At 40.8% G+C, this 18,268-nt stretch overlaps 1 protein-coding gene across 1 annotated transcript in view; it reads right to left on the bottom strand.

The window, feature by feature from the left end:
- SLC15A1 (solute carrier family 15 member 1) overlaps window positions 1-11,933 on the bottom strand; it is a 73,919-nt gene extending 61,986 nt beyond the window's left edge. The window contains exons 1-8 of the mRNA XM_053665391.1: window positions 11,849-11,933; window positions 10,071-10,087; window positions 9,583-9,664; window positions 9,340-9,481; window positions 8,309-8,428; window positions 3,938-4,037; window positions 3,268-3,358; window positions 872-955 (exon numbers count right to left, since the gene is read on the bottom strand). Coding sequence (XP_053521366.1) covers window positions 872-955; window positions 3,268-3,358; window positions 3,938-4,037; window positions 8,309-8,428; window positions 9,340-9,481; window positions 9,583-9,664; window positions 10,071-10,087; window positions 11,849-11,933 — 721 coding nt within the window. The remainder of the gene's footprint in view (window positions 1-871; window positions 956-3,267; window positions 3,359-3,937; window positions 4,038-8,308; window positions 8,429-9,339; window positions 9,482-9,582; window positions 9,665-10,070; window positions 10,088-11,848) is intronic.
- Window positions 11,934-18,268: the final 6,335 nt, after the last annotated feature.

The raw sequence follows: 18,268 nt of genomic DNA, 5'->3' as shown, positions 1-18,268 counted from the left end.
GAGTCATTATGGTGGCCCTACTCTATCATATGACTGGTAGCCCTTTAAAAGGGGACATTTGGACACACAGAGGGAAGGGCATGGGTAGACTGACATTATGCTGTCACATGCCAGGGTTCTTCAAGAGGGAGAGAGGCCTGGAAGAGATTCTTCCCAGGGTCTTAAATAGGAGCACAACCCTTCTAACACATTGATCTTGGACTTCCAGCCTCCAGAACTGTGAGATAATAAATAAATTTCTGGTTGGTTAAGCCACTCAGTCTGTGGTATTTTGTTATGATAGTCCTAGGAAATGAAGACCCCTACCATCTCTCACACTATACTGTCCCATGTAGAAATCTCTTCATGCTTCTTAAAAAGTGAGTGCCAGAACTCACATGCAAATGAATGCATCTAAAACAAACATATACATTATGATAGAAATATTTTGAGATGATACCTTATAGAAATCTAGATAGTACTGGAGGTATTTAAACAACTGGACTAGGTTACCATGTCTTCAAGTTGTAGATGGTTACATGTTGACAGGAAGAAAGGCTTTCAGATATGGGTTCAACCAGTCTAGCCTATTCTATCATCTTCACCTTATAGTATCAAGCCTAAAGTATCACTAGCCTAAATAGTATCACACCTTTAGATGTTCAACTCAGTTGATCCCTTTTCCTGTAAAACTTCTTTGACCTTATTTCCTCTGTAAAATGCCAAGGTTACTTTCTTTAAATTCCCAGAGCATGTTTAACATAGGATGGCAATTCTTCATACTACTTCTTATTATCATTTGTTATGTGAACTTTAAAAATCAGTTATAATAATTAATGTGAAGGCCTGATCTGATCATAGGATTATATTAATTCAACTCATTTCTACTTACTCAGAGCAACAGCCATGAGAGCAGCAGGAACCCCAAATGCCAATGGGTAACAAGCTTGCTTACTGTGAATTCCACATTCTTGAACTGGGGAGAAATTACAAGATTAAAGCTTATTATGGCATTGATAATGTTTATCTACTTCCCATTTAAAAAATCCCTAGCTGGTTATTACATATTTGTTTTCACTTAATCTTTTAGACTTATCTATTTGCCTTACTAACACAGCAGAGAAGTTGTTGAGTAGCTTCATTAGATTGGCTCACATGCAGCAGGCCAAAGACATAGAAATGCTGGCACCCCAGGTCAGAGGTGGCCAAGCCTGGGAAGGTATTAACTGCTAGGAGCAAAGAAAGAATTGACTTGGAACTTTTGAGATGATCCCTAACATACTGTAATGATGTGCTTCCTCCTCTGTAACAATATTGTTTTTTTTCTCTTTTTGCCTAACTACTTCAACTGCAGGAAGTATGGGGCCATTTCAGGATTTGGGCTCTCTGTAATTAAGTGGATCCTCATTGTCAGGTTTTCCCCTGTTTCCCTGGATATTTTGATGGTCAGTATTGGGTCTAGTGGCTGTTGCTAGTTTTACGCTTTCTCCTATTTCTTAGAGGGTATGACAGTTATGATGCCAGAAACTTTCTCTCGCTTGTTTTGCTTATCTTTATTTGTGTGGTCCATTCAATTCCTTGTTCATGACCACCAAGAGCCTGGACCCCATATCCATCTGCAACAATTTGGCAAATGAGCAAAGGAGTTTTGTAGTAAAAAGAACAGGAGGTAGAGACTGGTCTAATCTCAGCCCTTAAGTAGCTATCTGATACTAGCTAAGCCCAAATCAGTTCTTATGTCCAGTGGGTTTTCTTAGTGGGGGAGTTAAAAAATAACCAGAATACTCAGTAAATAAAATCAAAAGTGGCTTGGAAAATCATGGTTGCATGTTCCTGAATTCACACCAATTTGAAAACAATTAGATGATCCAGGGCAGAGGTCAACAAACTTTTCCATGAAGAACAAGGGAGTGAATGTTTTAGTAAAAATATGGGCCATTTAGTCCTTGTCCCAACCACTCAATCCTGCTTTTGTAGGGTGAAAGGAACAACAGACAATACACAAATGGATAGTCTTTTCTACATTTCTGGATTTGGCCCATGAGCCATAGTTTTGCTAACCCCTGACTGAGGGACAACTTTAACTCTGAAATCCTAGGATTGGTGTGAAAATAATTAAGATTTTGGAAGGGGCAACAGAGAATTCTGGAAATCCTTTTAATGGAATGTTGGAACCTCCATGAATCTTATCTTAAAGGGGTTTTAACTTTGTCTTTGACTAGCTATTTCATAATTCTCTAGAGCAAGAAGTTAACTAGTAGAAAACTAATAGTCACATAATGTTTCATATTCATGGCAATACAAATAAATTTCCCCTCTATAAAGAATATAAATAAATCCTTGTTAGTCAAATTCCTATTTCAACTATTACTCAGTTCCCTCATTAATTAATAAGTTATATAAAATATTTGTCACATGCTTATTTCATATTTGTGTGAGAGTCATGATTTTACCTTTAAAAAAGTTATCCTTTAAGACATTCTCTAATTCAAACATGCATAGTAGATATTCTAGTAGGTGGGGAGGTGGGAGAGGTGGGGGAGGTGAGGGAACATAAGAATAAAAACTACTAAATTTTTATAATACAAGTTGAAATGTGGTTTAAGTACATCTGGAGATGTCCAGACTACTAGTCTATGCAGATATCCAGAAATCCTTACAAAATATTTTATTTCATAATTTAAAATGATTCAGTGTGCACATCATAATCTTGTTTTGGTCTAATTTGCCCCCAAATATCCCCTCCCATGTCAAAAATTCACAAACTCTCAATGGATCATTAGTAAGCATCAAAATCTGAATAATGTTGCTAGTTGCTGCCTCATCCTCTTTCCTGGGCAGTTCTTTTTGAAATATGTGAGATTATAGAAAAGCAAAGAATAAGACCTTGCCCACAAAATTCTTCCTAACTCACAGAACATCACTGGGGAGCAAAATCTGAAGGCAAAATGTGTGGTTTCCACAGTCTCTCCTGTCTTATCTTTTACCGTAAGTAAGGACTTTCTGTTAGTAATAATTTAGAAAAATTGACTGCTATGCTAAGGATGCCATAGATTCTTCAGTAGTCACTAGGATAAGGGATTCAAATAAGATTGAAAAGGAGATAAAACGCAAAAGAAAAGAAGCACATATTCTGGATTTCAGTGTGTACTCCAGTGTGTCTGGTAGCTGAAGTATAATTGGAGACTAAAGATACAAAACAGACAAAGCAAGGACTTAAACTTTTAATCTGACTTTCTCCCCACAATTAAAAAAAGAAAAACAGTAGTCCCCTTCTGATATTTTTACCTCTGAGAATGGGAGTGATGATAGTAGAAAGCAAACTTCCAGCATTAATGGCCAAATAAAATATGGAAAAAAATCGGTTTCTTTGTTTTTCCTATAATAAAAAGGATAAAGTTAAAGTATAATAGCTTTGGCTATATATCGACTGATCAAATGTGGCTGATGACCTGACTTTACTTCTCAGATTTGGTCAGTATCTCACTTCAAGTCTACTTGAAAAGAATTGGAACTGGAGAGCATTATGGTAAGTGAAATAAGCCAGGTGTTGAGGGGCAAATACCATATGATCTCACATTTAAGTGGAATCTAATCAACAAAACAAACAAGTAAGCAAAATTTAACCAGAGACAATGAAATTAAGAATAATCTGACAGTAACCAGAGGGTAGGTGGGAAGGGATAATGGAGGGAAGGGGAGAAGCAGGGAGGGGAGAGGGTTTTCGGGAACAACTATAGAGGACACATGGACAAAACCAAGGGGGGTTGGAAACAGGATGGCTGGGGTGGGGGTGTGTGGTGGGGGGTAAATGCAGACAACTGCACTTGAACAACAATAAAATAATTTTTAAAAAGAAAAAAGAATCCAGTGGAGAACAGACTTTATGTCAGTAGAATTTGATTCCTGGAGGTTTATAATTCATTTATGTAGTTTCTGTGAATGCACATGCTCTTACCTGGCCCTCTTCAAACTGATCTCCACCAAATGCAGACACACAGGGCTTGATTCCTCCAGTACCAAGAGCTATCAGTGCCAGGCCAGTCATGGACAATGCCCTAGAGAAAGAACAGGGTGGGAGTTATTGCTGAAATGTAAGATCCTTATAAGCAGGAGTCTCTTGTTTCCTAATTTCCCTCTGAGGACCAGGTTCAGCAGTAAACACAGAAAAGGGACACAATCTATATGAGAGGAAAATGCACAGACATGCAGTCTTGATGGGTGAATGGAATTTGATCTCTTGGACCTTTAAGCTTATACCATTATCTAATAATTTACTAGCTAGAAACTTTAAAGTAATAGCTTGAATACTGAATAACAATTTTTGTAAGGAGTTCTTTTGCAGCCTTATCATTTTCAGTAAAAGAATAGATAAGTGAAATGTTTAAGCATTGTCTCTGGTATAATCTTAATAGACTCATAACAGTCATTAAAAACATTAGAAAACATGATTTAATTGCAAAGCAGAATATCAAGTTATTTAGTATGATATTGTTTACAGAAGACTAAAAGAAGTAGAGAAAAATATTATTATAATATTTTATAATATTAAAATATTATTTATAATAATTAGAAGGATAAGGGTTATTTATGTTTATTTACTTTTGCATTTTCCAAGTTATCTATATGTGTTTTACTTTCTTAATTGAAGACAATCACTCAGAATTTACCAACCCTCACTTTGTAGTTCATTGAATTATAGCAGGTGCTACAAATTTTAGATTTTATGATTTTTTCCATATCTTCCTGGTTGCTATGTTGCCTTAAAATGCTAAAAAATATTTAATGGAACAGATAGAGTCAAGAGAGATACAGCACATAAGAAAAAATATTTTTTTAAAAAATACATTTTATTGGTTATGCTATTACATTTGTTCCATTTTCCCTCCTTCACTCCCCTCCACTCTGTACATCACCTCCCACCCACACTCCTCCCTTTAGTTCATGTCCATGTGTCATATATATAAGTTCTTTAGCTTCCACTTTTCCCATACTATTCTTGCCCTCCCCCTGTCTCTTTTCTACCTACCATTTATGCTACTTATTCTCTGTACCTTTCCCCCTTTCTCCTCCTCCCATTCCCTGTTGCTAATCCTACAAGTGATCTCTATTTCTGTGATTCTGTTCCTGTTCTAGTTGTTTGCTTACTGAGTTTTTGTTTTTGTTTTAGGTGTGGTTGTAAATAATTGTGAGTTTGTTGTCATTTTACTGTACATGTCTTTTATCTTCTTTTTCTTAGATAAGTCCCTTTAACATTTCATATAATAAGGGCTTGGTGATGATGAACTCCTTGAACTTGACCTTATCTGAGAAGCACTTTATCTGCCCTTCCATTCTAAATGATAGCTTTGCTGGATAGAGCAATCTTGGATGTAGGTCCTTGCATTTCATGACTTGGAATACTTCTTTCCAGCCCCTTCTTGCCTGTAAGGTCTCTTTTGAGAAATCAGCTGACAGTCTGATGGGAACTCCTTTGTAGGTGACTGTCCCCTTTTGTCTCACTGCTTTTAAGATTCTCTCCTTATCTTTAATTTTGGCTGAGTTAATTATGGTGTGCCTTGGTGTGTTCCTCCTTGAGTCCAACTTCTTTGGGACTCTCTGAGCTCCTGGACTTCCTGGAAGTCAATAGACTTGCCAGAAAGGGAAGTCTATGGCCAGATTGGGAAAGTCTATTGCCAAAGGATGGGCAGTCCTTTGCCAGATTGGGAAAGTTTTCCTTTATTATTTGTTCAAATAACTTTTCCACTTGTTAATCTTCCTCTTCTCCTCCTGGTACCCCTATAATTCGGATGTTGAAACGTTTAAAGATGTCCTAGGTTTTCCTAGGCCTCTCCTCAATGTTTTGAATTCTTGTTTCTTCATTATTTTCTGTTTAGTTGTTTCTTTCTTTTTTCTGCTCCACACTATTGATTTAAGTCCCAGTTTCCTTCCCATCATTATTGATTCCCTGTAGATTTTCCTTTATTTCACATAGCCTTCATTTTTTCATCTAACTTGTAAAAAATTTTTCTAATTTTTTCATCAAATTCAACCAATTCTGTGAGCATCCTGATCACCAGTGGTTTAAACTGTGCATCTGATAGGCTGGCTATCTCATCACTTAGTTGTATTTTTGCTAGAGCTTTGATCTGTTCTTTCATTTGGGCCATTTTTATTTGTCTTGGCATGTCTGTTTTGTAGTGAGAGGCAGAGCCTTAGGTGTTCCCCAGGGCAGAGCAACCCAGTAACTGGGTTGTAACACTGTATGTGGGGAAAGGGCCTGAGAGGGAACAATGGTGCTTGCTCTACTTTCTGCTGGATTTCAGCAACTTCCCCCATTTCCCACAAGCAAATTGGGCCCTTCTGGTGCTTATTCCCAGGATGGTGGGTTTGTGTACATTCTAGGACCCTGTGGGTCTCTCCAACAAACTTTCCCGTGAGGCTAAGAATTTCTCCAGCTTCCACCACAACCCCCACAGGTATTTTTCAATCAGTGGTTTGAGGCTTTATTCCCCTGCTCTGGGGCCCTGGGTTGTGTGGTCCATCCCGCTCCCCCTTTGTTTTACCTGGTTTAACTGTGCTTGAATGTGGGACCACCTGGTCTGCCATCCAGAGCCTTGCCAGCCAGCTACAGCCTTGCGCACCCCATTCCACGATCTGCCACCTCGCTGGGTTCGCCAGCCACCACCTTGCTGTGAGTCCTCTCTTCCCTGGCTGCCCGACTCCGCCCCTCCTACTTGTCTGGATGAATGTGTCTACTTTAACTCCTTGGTTGTTGGATTTTCATCCAGTTCTATTTTCTGTCAGTTCTGGTTGTTTTTTGTTTTTAAATTGTTGTTGTCCTTCTTTTGGTTGTGAGAGGAGGCACAGTGTACCTATCTATGCCTCCATCTTGGCCAGAAGTCCAAGAAAGAATTCTCTTAAAAATCATGTTCATCTTCCCAAATTAGATGATCCAAGAACCTCTTTCATTGTTTGCTTTTTAATACAACTTAAGTGCTGTCACTCTAAGCATTTTTTTATTCCAGAGAGAGAAGAAAGGAGCAAGAAAAAGAAAGAGAAACATCAATGTAAGAAACATCGATTAGTTGCCTCTTGTGTATGCCCTGACCAGAGACTAAACCTGGGAATTGAAACTGCAGTCTTTTGGTTTACAGAACAACACTCCAACCAACTGAGTCACACCGGCCAGGGCTGTCACTCTAAGTATTTCAGAATACAACAAAAACATGGCTAGTTGAATATAGTATACCATGCACTCTTGTGAAAATTGTTAGTATTAAATGCATTAATACTAACTCCATGAAATAAAATAAGTAACTAAGCTTTCTTGAGTACTTCTCGCTCGCCAGACAATGTTCCAGGTGCTCTATTTGTATTAACATACAACAGTCCTAGATGAGATAGTTGCTATTATGAATAAGGAAACTTAGGCTCATAGGTTAGAAAATTTGCTTAAGATCTCACAACTAGTAAGGGGCACAGCCAGAATCTGAACCCACATAGCCAGGCTCCAGAGTCCATGTTCTTAATATTGTAGATTAGAAGACTGAGGCACAGAGAAGATAAATTGCCCCAGGTCTGGGAGTCAAGTACTGAAAGCCTGAGCTGCTGCTAATAGCCACTCCCCTCGACCAACATAGTTCCCTATGGGCACTGAGAGTATTGTGTCAAGGGACCTAGTATAGACAGCAATCTGACTGATGAACAAACCAGAAATACAGGGACTGAAGATATGAATTTGAATGTCAATTATATTTTCCCAACCGATAAGATGGTTTACTTAGAGATCAAGGAACTGAAGCACAGGAACAGGAAACAAAATAAATCTTTGTAATGTGTCTACTAGACCAGACTGCTGTGAAGAGAAATTAATCTCACAGAGGAGCATTTGTCAATAGCAGTTTCCATCAAGGACTCAGAACACAGGACTCAAATACGTATTTATAAACTGAATTACTGAAAGCTCAGCAAAAATGTAGTACATGACAGAAAACCAAAGGTACAGAGTCTTGAGGAAACCTGGCACAATTAACTATCAAGGTCAGTAGGAGTTATGTCTCTCTAGGGAAGATCAAGATTAATGCAGGTATTCTGTGCACTCACTGTGTGAGATGTACTCTTGACAGCAAGCCTCCAAGTTAGCAATGATTCCAGACAACTGCTAGGATGGCGACCCACTGAAGAACCAACTCTTAGTCAATTAAATGCCTTTCTCTATACTGCTAATGAGGGAGTAAAGCCCTTCTTATGCTTACAATGAAGTTCAAGGGAAAAGATGAAAAATTAGAGCATCAGATAAGACCAGAGGGAGGGTTGGGGTAGGGCAGCAGGGGTAACATCAACTCACACATGTACAGCAATGTTGTTAGGGGTTCCATCGTGGTCGAAGTCTGAGAGGTCATTAATGGAGCTTACCGAGGTGACTGCCTGTCCAATTGCGTAGACAATGGATAGTGACACAATTGTCCTGCATTTCAAGGGGTTAAGAAAATCCAAGTTAATTGTACAGCCCACTTCCTATTCTACCACAATAAGGTCCCCTACCTTAAACTTTCAAGAGCCCAGACACAAATATATTTGTTCCTCAAACTTGAGTAAAACCAGTAACTTTTAGAAAGGCAACCTGCTGAAGAATTTGTTGACCAGCCCGCAAGTACAGAGCAAAGTTTTGGCTGGAGGAGCCAAAGCAAGGAGGAAGATGCATTTCATGTTTGAACTCTTTGAAAGACTCAGTGTTCACTTTAACCTATTGGAATCAGTACTTAAAACTTCAGATACTTATTTTCTGCCTGGTAGCATTTGGGCTGGAATGGACCATTGGTTATTTTTGTGCTGTATTAAATTACTTTGAGAATGAATTTTCCTGCTCCTATGCACTTCATGTCTTTAGCCTGGAAGAGCCTCCACTTCCTTGCTTATTGAGTCCTAGGAACTTCCTGATAATCAGCTATTGAATGCACTTCCTGAAGGACTGGGTGAGTGTCACATGTCCTCTCTACTCATGGAGAAGTGTGAGCCTTTTGGCAACTGGGACATAAATTAGGAAGTTTCTTTGTTCTCCCTGCCCTTAACTCAGTGCCCCACACATTATTAATGATACACAGTATTCCTGCTACTATTTCGAGATGAGACAAAGATGTTATCCCTGTCTGAAGGAGGGAAAAAAACAAATCTACCAATGCTATTTGCAGTCACTGCTAAATGCCAGGCACAGTGCCAAACTCTGGGAGTAAGATGATTAACTGAAACAGAGTCCAGCATGCACTCCTAAGAGTTTTATGCTCCCAATTCTTTGCTCCCAGAGTCCACGATCTCAAATCACAAAGCTAGTAATTACGTTTTGTCTTGTTAGTGAATAAAAAGGTTGGAACAACTCACTTGAACTTTCCGAGCCAGGAGTCAGCAATGAGAGCACCGAGAACTGGTGTCAGGTAGCACAGAGCAACAAACGAGTGGTAGACTGCAGTGGATAGATTGTCATCCCAACCAATGAACTGTGTGAAGTACAAAATCAGGAGCGCTTTCCGAAGTGGACAGGGGGAAGGGAGGGAAACACAGTTAGGAGTGGCTGTGGTATCTGGCCCCCTTCATGCAAAGGGGTGGGATGTTGAAAATATTTACCTCTCATGCCATAGTAGGAAAATCTTTCACAGAACTCATTGATCACGATGAAGAAGATGCTCAGGGGATACCCAAAGCAACTCTGACAAAAAGAAACAGTCAGGGGTTAAAATATGCTCTTCATTGGCCCATATTTACAAATGAGTGCTAATGGCATGAAAAGTGGCTTGTACCTATTTAGAAACTTGTCAGTGACTATCCAGAGGTAGAATATAGGATTTTAAAATCCTATATTTCTATTCCCTTACACACCACACAGAGACAATGAAACAAAGCATCTAGTTTTACTGTTAGTCTGAGAAGGGCTAAATATAGCATTTCCTAAAGAGAAGGCATGTCACACAGAAACTCAGGATTGTCCTCTCACTCATGTTAGATGCATGATACAAATTTGTTATGTAAATGAAACACAAATATGAACATTTAGGAGCAAAACAGACTAAAGTTTATAAGATGAAGCCAAATGGAAAAAAAAAAAGGGTACTTACCTGTGGTTTGGACATTCCTGAAAGAAAAACAAAGATGCCACTATTAAAGTCAAGTAACTAACATACCTTTTGTTGAGCCTAAACTCAGACCCTCTGACTTTTCCTGGCAGTCAGATATGTTGAGTCCAAGGGTCCCAAACCACTCCCAACCCCACCCAACCAGGCTGCACAGTGGGAGATGAGAGGCAGGTGAGTTAGCAAAGCTTCACTCACATTACTGCCTGAGCTCTGTCTTCTGTCTCCCTCCCACTCCCCATCCCCTTCCCTGGTCTATGGAAAAAATTGTCTTCCATGAAACTGGTCCCTGGTGCCCAAAAGGTTGATGGGATTCCAGATGGCTCCAGACCTCTCCAGGGTCCCAGCCCTAGACCATGTGTCTTATCCAGAGTAGGACCTGGCAGTGGAATTTCCTTTTAATTAACTCTGGGCAATTCTCATGTGCAGTCAGAGCAGAGAACCAGAGGCACAGAAAATGGTGCCAAAGCCATTTTCTTCTTAAGCACTTCAAAGGCTGCCTATTTGCCCACAGAATAAAATTCAAACTTTTAGCATGTTCTTTAGTATCTCACAAGGTCAGTGGATTTGGTGAGGATTAAATAATGGAAATACAAAATGCTTATGGGTACCTAAAACACTGAGGATTCAACTACCATTCCTGTTAACTAGACCCATTCTTCTTCCAGTCCCTACCCCATACATAGAGGGCTCCCATGATACCCAAACATTTGTTCATTGACCACCTTGTATACCCACCCAAAGCCCTTAATGCAGAAGACAGCAAATCCTCTAGAAGGAATGCTCCTTTTATGCCCTCCTTCCCTTCATGAAGCCTTCTCTGACCTCCTATGTTAGCACAGTGCAATAACAGTTTATATTTTTGTCCCACTTTCACAGAAGAATCATGTGCTGGCCATCTCTACATCTTTTCCAATACCTACCAGAGCAGGACCTATTATTAGAAGAGCGAAAACACAAAGGGTGAGAACCTAAATGAGTTGGTACAAACAAAGGGCATTGACTATCTTCTTAACTTAGTGCCCTTCATCCCCACTGCCTAGCCCCTGATCTTCTGTCTCCCCTGAATTCTGACAAAAACTGAACCATAGTCTTGTCTCAAGTCTTAACATTTCTTTGTATTACTTCCTACACCAACACATTGCCCTGTAATTATCAGTGGCTGTCACATGCTAGGCCTCTTTCCATGGGGAATCATCTCCCTCCCCCTCTCCAGCCCTCATAGACCACATCTTAGAGTTCTTTGCTGTTGAGATCCTGTTCTCAGGGTCCCCGGAGCCCCCTTGCCTCACCTTGCCTCTATTAGGAATTAGTGATTCCACAGCAGTGTTTCTCAAACTGGTATGTACCTCACCATGACCCCAAGGGCTTATGAGAAGTGGTTGCTGGACCATATGCCCAGAGTTGTTGTTCCTATAGGTCTGGGGTGGCCCCTTGAGCTTTCATCTCTGACAAGTTCTAAGGTGATGTTGATACCCCGGTCCAGGGACCACACTTTGAGAACCACGGGTGGGCTGTGATGTTGAGTTGTCTGACTGATCTACATAAGTAAGTTTTATCACTTCACTTCACTGATACCAGAGACCATTCTGTGTCAGTTCAGAGCAGAAACTGACCACAGAAGCTGGACAGTACGCTGAAGTTTTCACCAAGGCTTCCCATCTCAAACTCCTACATGGTTCCCCATTCAGGGCCCTTTCTCCTGGGTCTATTATGTGCAAGTCCAGGGCCCCATGACACAATAAACAAAACTGAAACTCTACCTGAGGAACTCCGTTCTTGGCCCATGTGGTCTTTCAGGCCTCCACTCGCTCCTCTGGTGGGGCCATACTTCCTGATTCTGGTCATGTTTTGCTGTGGGTATTTGCACTTCTCCAGCTCAGCATGGCCCCATGGCCTTATACCAGATAGTTTCACTTTGGTGCACTTAAGAACAGTAATGCTATTTTAGTCCTTGTCTTTAGGAGGAAAATAAACTGCCCTGATCTCAGAATCAGGGCTCTGATTCTGAACTCTTCTTGCCTACGAAAGTTCTGGAAGGAGATTCCTCAACACTAAAAGACTGGTTTTCCCATATGATCTCACCTATAAGTGGAATGTCATCAACAAAACAAACAAACAAGCAAAGTATAACCAGAGACATTGAAATTAAGAATGAACTGACAGTAACCAGAGGGGAGGTGGAGGGGATAATAGGCGGGGGGAGGGAGAAGGGTTTTCAGGAGCACCTATAAAGGATACATGGACAAAATCAAAGGCAGGTAGGATCAAGGGTGGGCAGTGGGGATGGCAGGGGTAGGGGGAGTGTAGGGAAATGAGATCAACTGTACTTAAACAACAATAAAAATAAAGACTGGTTTTCTTCTCAGTTAGACTTCCTTGTGGGAATGGGCTGCTTTGAGGGGCATCATACGAAAATGTGGGCATGGGTTCATATGATTGAATCTCAGTCTGGTTACTTTCCAGCTGTGACCTTGGGCAGCCTGCCTATCAAATGAAGATAATGCCACATACCTTACAGGACTGCTGTAAATGTTCTGTGTGAAAAGCCTTAGCCCAGGGCTTGACACATCATTCATTGGGAAATTCTACTACCACAGAGTCCTCAGCAACTTGCAGGGTGCTTTTCACAGAGTGGAAATTGAATGTTTGTTGAATAAATACATATTCCAAAGGAACAAGTCATCAAGTACATGTCCAGATCTTGGCTCTGCTACTTGCTAGTTGCATTTGCCCCTCCTGCTAGCCACTTTCTGCCCATTAGGCTGAACTGCATGGATTTTAGGACACATGTTTTGTAAAGCCTGTTGGCAGTATTAGAAGCCCAGTTTCATTGCAGTGGTGGTCTGTCTTCTTGAGGACATGGCAGGACCTTACAGTGTTCTGCCTACTTGGACTCCATAAAATATTGTCTTACTATTGTCTCCCAAAGACCAGACACAGAAGAAACTGACACCCACAGACTGGTCCTTGCAATGAACCTTTAGAAAAACAGGAGGGAGGTATGAACACTCAAACTCAACAGAGATAGGCAAGATCTTCACTGCAATCATGCCTTCTGAGAATTGCTCAGAATTTCGGTTTTCAAGGAAAGACTTGGTTTGGCTGAGGTAACATCTATAATTTTTCTTTTGCTAAATTTTATTTAACACTGATTGTTTGTTAAATAATAATGGCAAAGGTTTTGTTTAGTTCAAACATAAATAGGATTATAGAAAAGAGACCAAAACAATTAGACAACTTAGGTCTTGTTATAACCCATCACACCCAGAACTACATTATGGAAAATAATATTTCTAAGCTCACTCAAGAAAAAATCTGAGTATACAGCATAACTTAGGAAGTTTTTTATTTTCTGACAGGTGTACTTTTATAAGGCATATATCACAGGGCAGAAGTTGATAAACTCTTCTGCAGAATTCAGAGCTATTTACTATATGTAATTCTGTAGTCAGTATTTTTTTTATCTTAAAACACCTGTGTTAACAGGATTTCTATCTTAGAAAGCAGAAGTGGTGCTTATGTTGAGCCTTAAATCTGAACTCAAATTTCAACTGTCACGAGAGTCTGTTTATTCTGGTACAACTGTGTCTGTTCTTGGTATCCAGATAGTAAATCAGCATATTTGAGTGGTCAGATGTTTCTAGCATCATTCATGGGTTGATTGGATTTAACTACTGATCCAAGTAAACCAGTTTGGAATCAAACTTGCCATGGAGCTAGCTTAGCCAGTACCAGGCACATGGCAAGCACTGATCAAAGCTGGTTCTTATTGTTATTCTAAGACAAGTGGTGCTTTTATATTTCTTTTGGCTAAAGAATTTAATAAAATAAATATACATTATACATTTGTATAATTATTGACTTGGGAGTAGTATCAGGATAAAACAAGAAAGACAGTTTACACTTCTTATTACTTAATGAAATCTCTCCATTTAGGTGACTATTTCCTACTATCTAACAAAACACATTGCATTTTTAAAACCATTTAGGAATAGAAACCATAACTTTAACTGTCGTTACCTAGAAATTAAAAACTCCCTCAGCACCATGATGGGTTTAAAGAGTGAGTTTTTAGCACTTGGACTTAAGGAGAGAAGGAATGAAGCATTTTGCTGAAGTTTAACAGAGTTCTCACCTTCATGTTGACAGAAAAATTTTCCCTATGAATACCAAGAATGAACTTGAGGGAATACTTAAGTGTTGCATAATTTGTTAGAGATGGTATTTCCAAAGTTGTGTGGTGTGGTATGCAGTACGCTGGTGCCTCAGAGAAGTCCATGTCCTAATCCTTTTGCAGTTGTGGCCATGTTACCTTCCCCAGCAAAGGGACTCTGTGATTCAGTGAAAGACCTTGAGATGGAGTGTTCACCCTGAATTATTTGGGTGGCTTCAGGGCAATCACAAGGGTCCTTAAAAGAGTCCAAGGAGGAGATATGAGGCAAGAAGCAGAGGTTGGAGTGATGGCAATTGCTGGAAGGCAACCAAGAGCCAAGGAATGGTGGTTTCTAGAAGCCAAAAAAGGCAAGAAAATGCTTTCTCCCCTGGAGACTCCAGAAGGAATATAGCCTTGCTTGCTGACCCTTTGATTTTTAGCTCAGTGGGATCCATGTTGGTTTCTGACCTCCAGAACTGTAATACAATACATTTGTGACATTTAAAGCCACTAAGTTTGTGCTAATTTGTTATAGCAGCAATAGGAAATAACACATGTGCAGCTTCAAGCTTTGTAAACATAGTTTTTATCATAATTTATATAGAACCAAGACTTGAACTTCTTAGCAGTTTTATTTGTTGACAGAATGCCCTTTTCGTATTTTTTTCCCTAGGCTACATTTTCTACCTGGGGCTTTAGAAGTCCATACCTGGCACCTTCCTTTTTGATGTGATCTGGCAGCATCTGTATGTGCTCAGCTACCTTCTGCAGATTACTGACTCTCCATCTCTAATGCAGGGATGCTGCCTTCCAGGGGTGCTGCAAAGTGGGGGTGGTCTGCCAATAGTTTCATAAACCAGGATTTAAATTAGTTAAGTTGATCATTATTGTTTTTAGGCCATACACATGCTTCACAAAGTAGGTCACATAAGACCCCAGGTAGTGGTCTCTGCTAGAATACACTTAGCCTCATTCTTAGTCTAAATGGTTTATGAATTAAGGTGAGAATTCCTCTCTAACACTGCTCCCGAATCTAATAGAGGCAAGGACATGGGCCTTGGAAATAAGGAGGTTGAACCGCAGCTTGGAGACATTCTTCCTAGCCAAGTCGCTTTGTTCAAAGCACTTAACTACTGGACCTCTGTTCCTTCATCTAGAGAGGATAACTTCTTCTCTGCAAGTTGATTAATCAGAGTCTACATTAATACAATGAAGTTTGTTAATCATTCCACCCCATGAAGACAGCTGGGTAGCATAGATGGATGTTTCAAATGAATTGACTTAAGATGAAAATATGGAGAATTTTCCATGGTGAGCCTTGGCTGGGATGAGAAGGCTCTCAAAGAAAGATGCAGTCCCCTCCAGGGTTGCTGACATTGACCAAATACAGAAGGTCCTCATGATGTCACCCTGGGAACTTCAGGCAAGGACAGAGTTAGGACAGAGAAAAGTCAATCTTCTCAAATAGGAGCCACAGTGGCAAGCATTGCTTTTCAATCAAGCTGCTTTTTCAATGGGCAGAACTATAGTGTGTGACATATGGGTAGCTATAAGGGTTTAAGGATCATTTTTAATTCCCCAAGGCAGTGGGTCTCAAAGTGGGGTCTCTGGACCAGCAGCAGCATTACCTGATGATAACTCATCAGAAATGCAACCTCTTAGGTCCATCCCAGACCAACACAATCTGAAACTCTGGGTGGGGCCTGGCTTTCTGCAAGTTATCAAGCCCTCCTGGTTATGCTGAAGCCTAGAACGGCATTACACCACTACTCTAGAACGACACTACAGAGCATAAAGAAATGGGCCTGGTGCAAACATGTGCATGCTAAGTGGCCACTCCTATCCAGGTGATTAGCTCCTCTGATATGATTCTGGCCTTTGCTAATTTTGCCTGTTTCTAAGGCTCCATCCTTCTTTTACCTTCCAGTCTTCTGTCCACTCAACCTGAGCTTCCCTAGATGGTGCATTTCAGGACTGCTCTCAAACTCTGCTTGTTCTCTGTTACCTGTCCTGTCAGACCTGCTGCTCCACACAGCACTCAAAGCCATTTGGGATCTGACTTCCATCTCCCTCCACCCAAAGAGAGTGTGGGCACACAACTTCTATCTTTGTGCCAGGTTCTTCATAGTTTCCTGAACCATTAGAGCGGTTAGTACCTCACCTGCTCTCAGCCTCCCAAATATTTTCTCACCATCTTAGGTCTTTTTGGTCAACTGCCCCTGACCAAGCACATTGTTCTGGTTTCTGAGAAAAAGTTAGAGCCTCACATGTCACTTTTTTTTTTTTGAGAAAACAGTATGTACCACTTCAGAAAGAGCCTACCAGGATATGCATGAGGCATAACTGTGGTTGCTCTGAGGCAAGGCAATGTGGGAATACAGGGGAAGATGAGAAAACTTGTGTGCCTTGTGTTGCATACTTGCTTTAATTTTTTTCCCAAAATTGATCAACTTTGATCAACAGTGAAAAGTGCTCTGGCCTGTGTGGTTCAGTTGGTTGGAGCATCATCCTGTAAACTAAAAGATCAAGGGTTCAATTCCCAGTCAGGACACATGCCTAGGTTGTAGGTTCGATTTCCGGTCTTGATGCATACAAGAGGTAGCAAATAGATATTTCTCTCTCATGCCAATGTTTCTCTTCCTCTCTCTGTCCCTCTCTAAAATCAATAAGCATATCCTCAGGTGAGGATAAAAAAAAGTGAAAAGTGCTTTTCTCTCCCTAAATGAGTGATTTCATAACAGCAGATGAACTTTAGACCAAATTCTGTGTCTGTAACCAGTCCCTTGTTTCTGAAGTAGCTCTTCTTGAGTCTGTTTCTTGACTGTTCCTTGGCAAGTAGAATAGGGAAATTGAGACACACAGCTGAACAAACTGGCCCAGCAATTTACAAGAAGATACAAAAGGTCACCTCCCTGTAGATATCATCTAGGCCTCACTTGTGTTTCAGCTCCAGGGCCAGAGAAGCAGCAGAACTGGGTGGGCAATGCCAGAACCAACTACAATGATTAAAGACCGCTGCCCTGGCACTGACCAGTCAGAGGAGATCATGACCCTGAAAGGGCACACCTGAAAAACTAATGAATATTCTACTGAAACACTCTCCTGAGGGTGAGACCTTCTCTAAGATTCCTGCCTGCAAGAGAGAGAGGTAAAAACCTGCAAGAGAGACAAAAGACCCAACGTGCATGCCTTCTGGGGAGCAGTCCAGGCCATTCCCTTCTTTTTCCACTTCTTTCCCCACAGCCACCCCCAAGTCCTAAACTGTAAGGCAATGGGCAGCAGCAGCAGCAGCAGCTTGCCCCAGGTGGTCCTCAAGGCCCCTTTTTCTCTGACTTTCTAGCAAGCTAAGGCAGCCCAGCCTAGGTTCTTCTGTTGCTTTTTCTATGCTAAGCCTTTCCTTGTTTCACCATCCCTAGCTTTAATAAAGGATACTTTAATGAGGATACTATGTATCCTCATAGTCACCTGGACTCGTGTTGTAAAATCCTTCCTACACAAAGTCAAGAACCCATACACTACAGTGGCTCTAGGCGGACCCACTCAGGGCCAGGCCCCTATCTGGTAACAATGTGATCAGTTCCCCGCCCTCCCTTACTTGAATGTTTTGCTATATGTCCTACCCTCAGGGTCCCTGCTAGTCCACATGGCACTTCTTTTATGCATTAGGAAATTGTAATCTTTCAGGCCAGATGCTGCCCAGGGAGGTACAGCTTGATGAGTGGACAGTGACTTGGCTTCAATAATAAAAGGTGTCCTAGGGAGGATGCATTGCTTGGGAGTGGAGCATGGGCTACATCCCAGCCCCTGGGGCCCTCTTGCTGGGGCCTTCATGCAGGATACAGCCTGTTCACATATGGGCAGAAGCCCTGCCCATCCTTCATTTTTTTCTTTTATAGAAACAGCTCCCTTTCTACAACCACCTTCTTTCCCGCTAAGAGAGAATTTATTTGTTCCCTGATATTCAACAAGTAGCTATATAAACACCAAAGGCACTAACATATGTTGTGCAGAATTAAGTCACTTTAAA

The sequence above is a fragment of the Artibeus jamaicensis genome, unplaced genomic scaffold (genome assembly GCF_021234435.1).
Source record: "Artibeus jamaicensis isolate MK-2021 breed Jamaican fruit bat unplaced genomic scaffold, CSHL_Jam_final contig_410, whole genome shotgun sequence".
Taxonomy (NCBI): domain Eukaryota; kingdom Metazoa; phylum Chordata; class Mammalia; order Chiroptera; family Phyllostomidae; genus Artibeus; species Artibeus jamaicensis.
The sequence above is the reverse complement of the archived record's forward strand: the minus strand, read 5'-3'. Positions and strand labels throughout refer to the sequence as shown.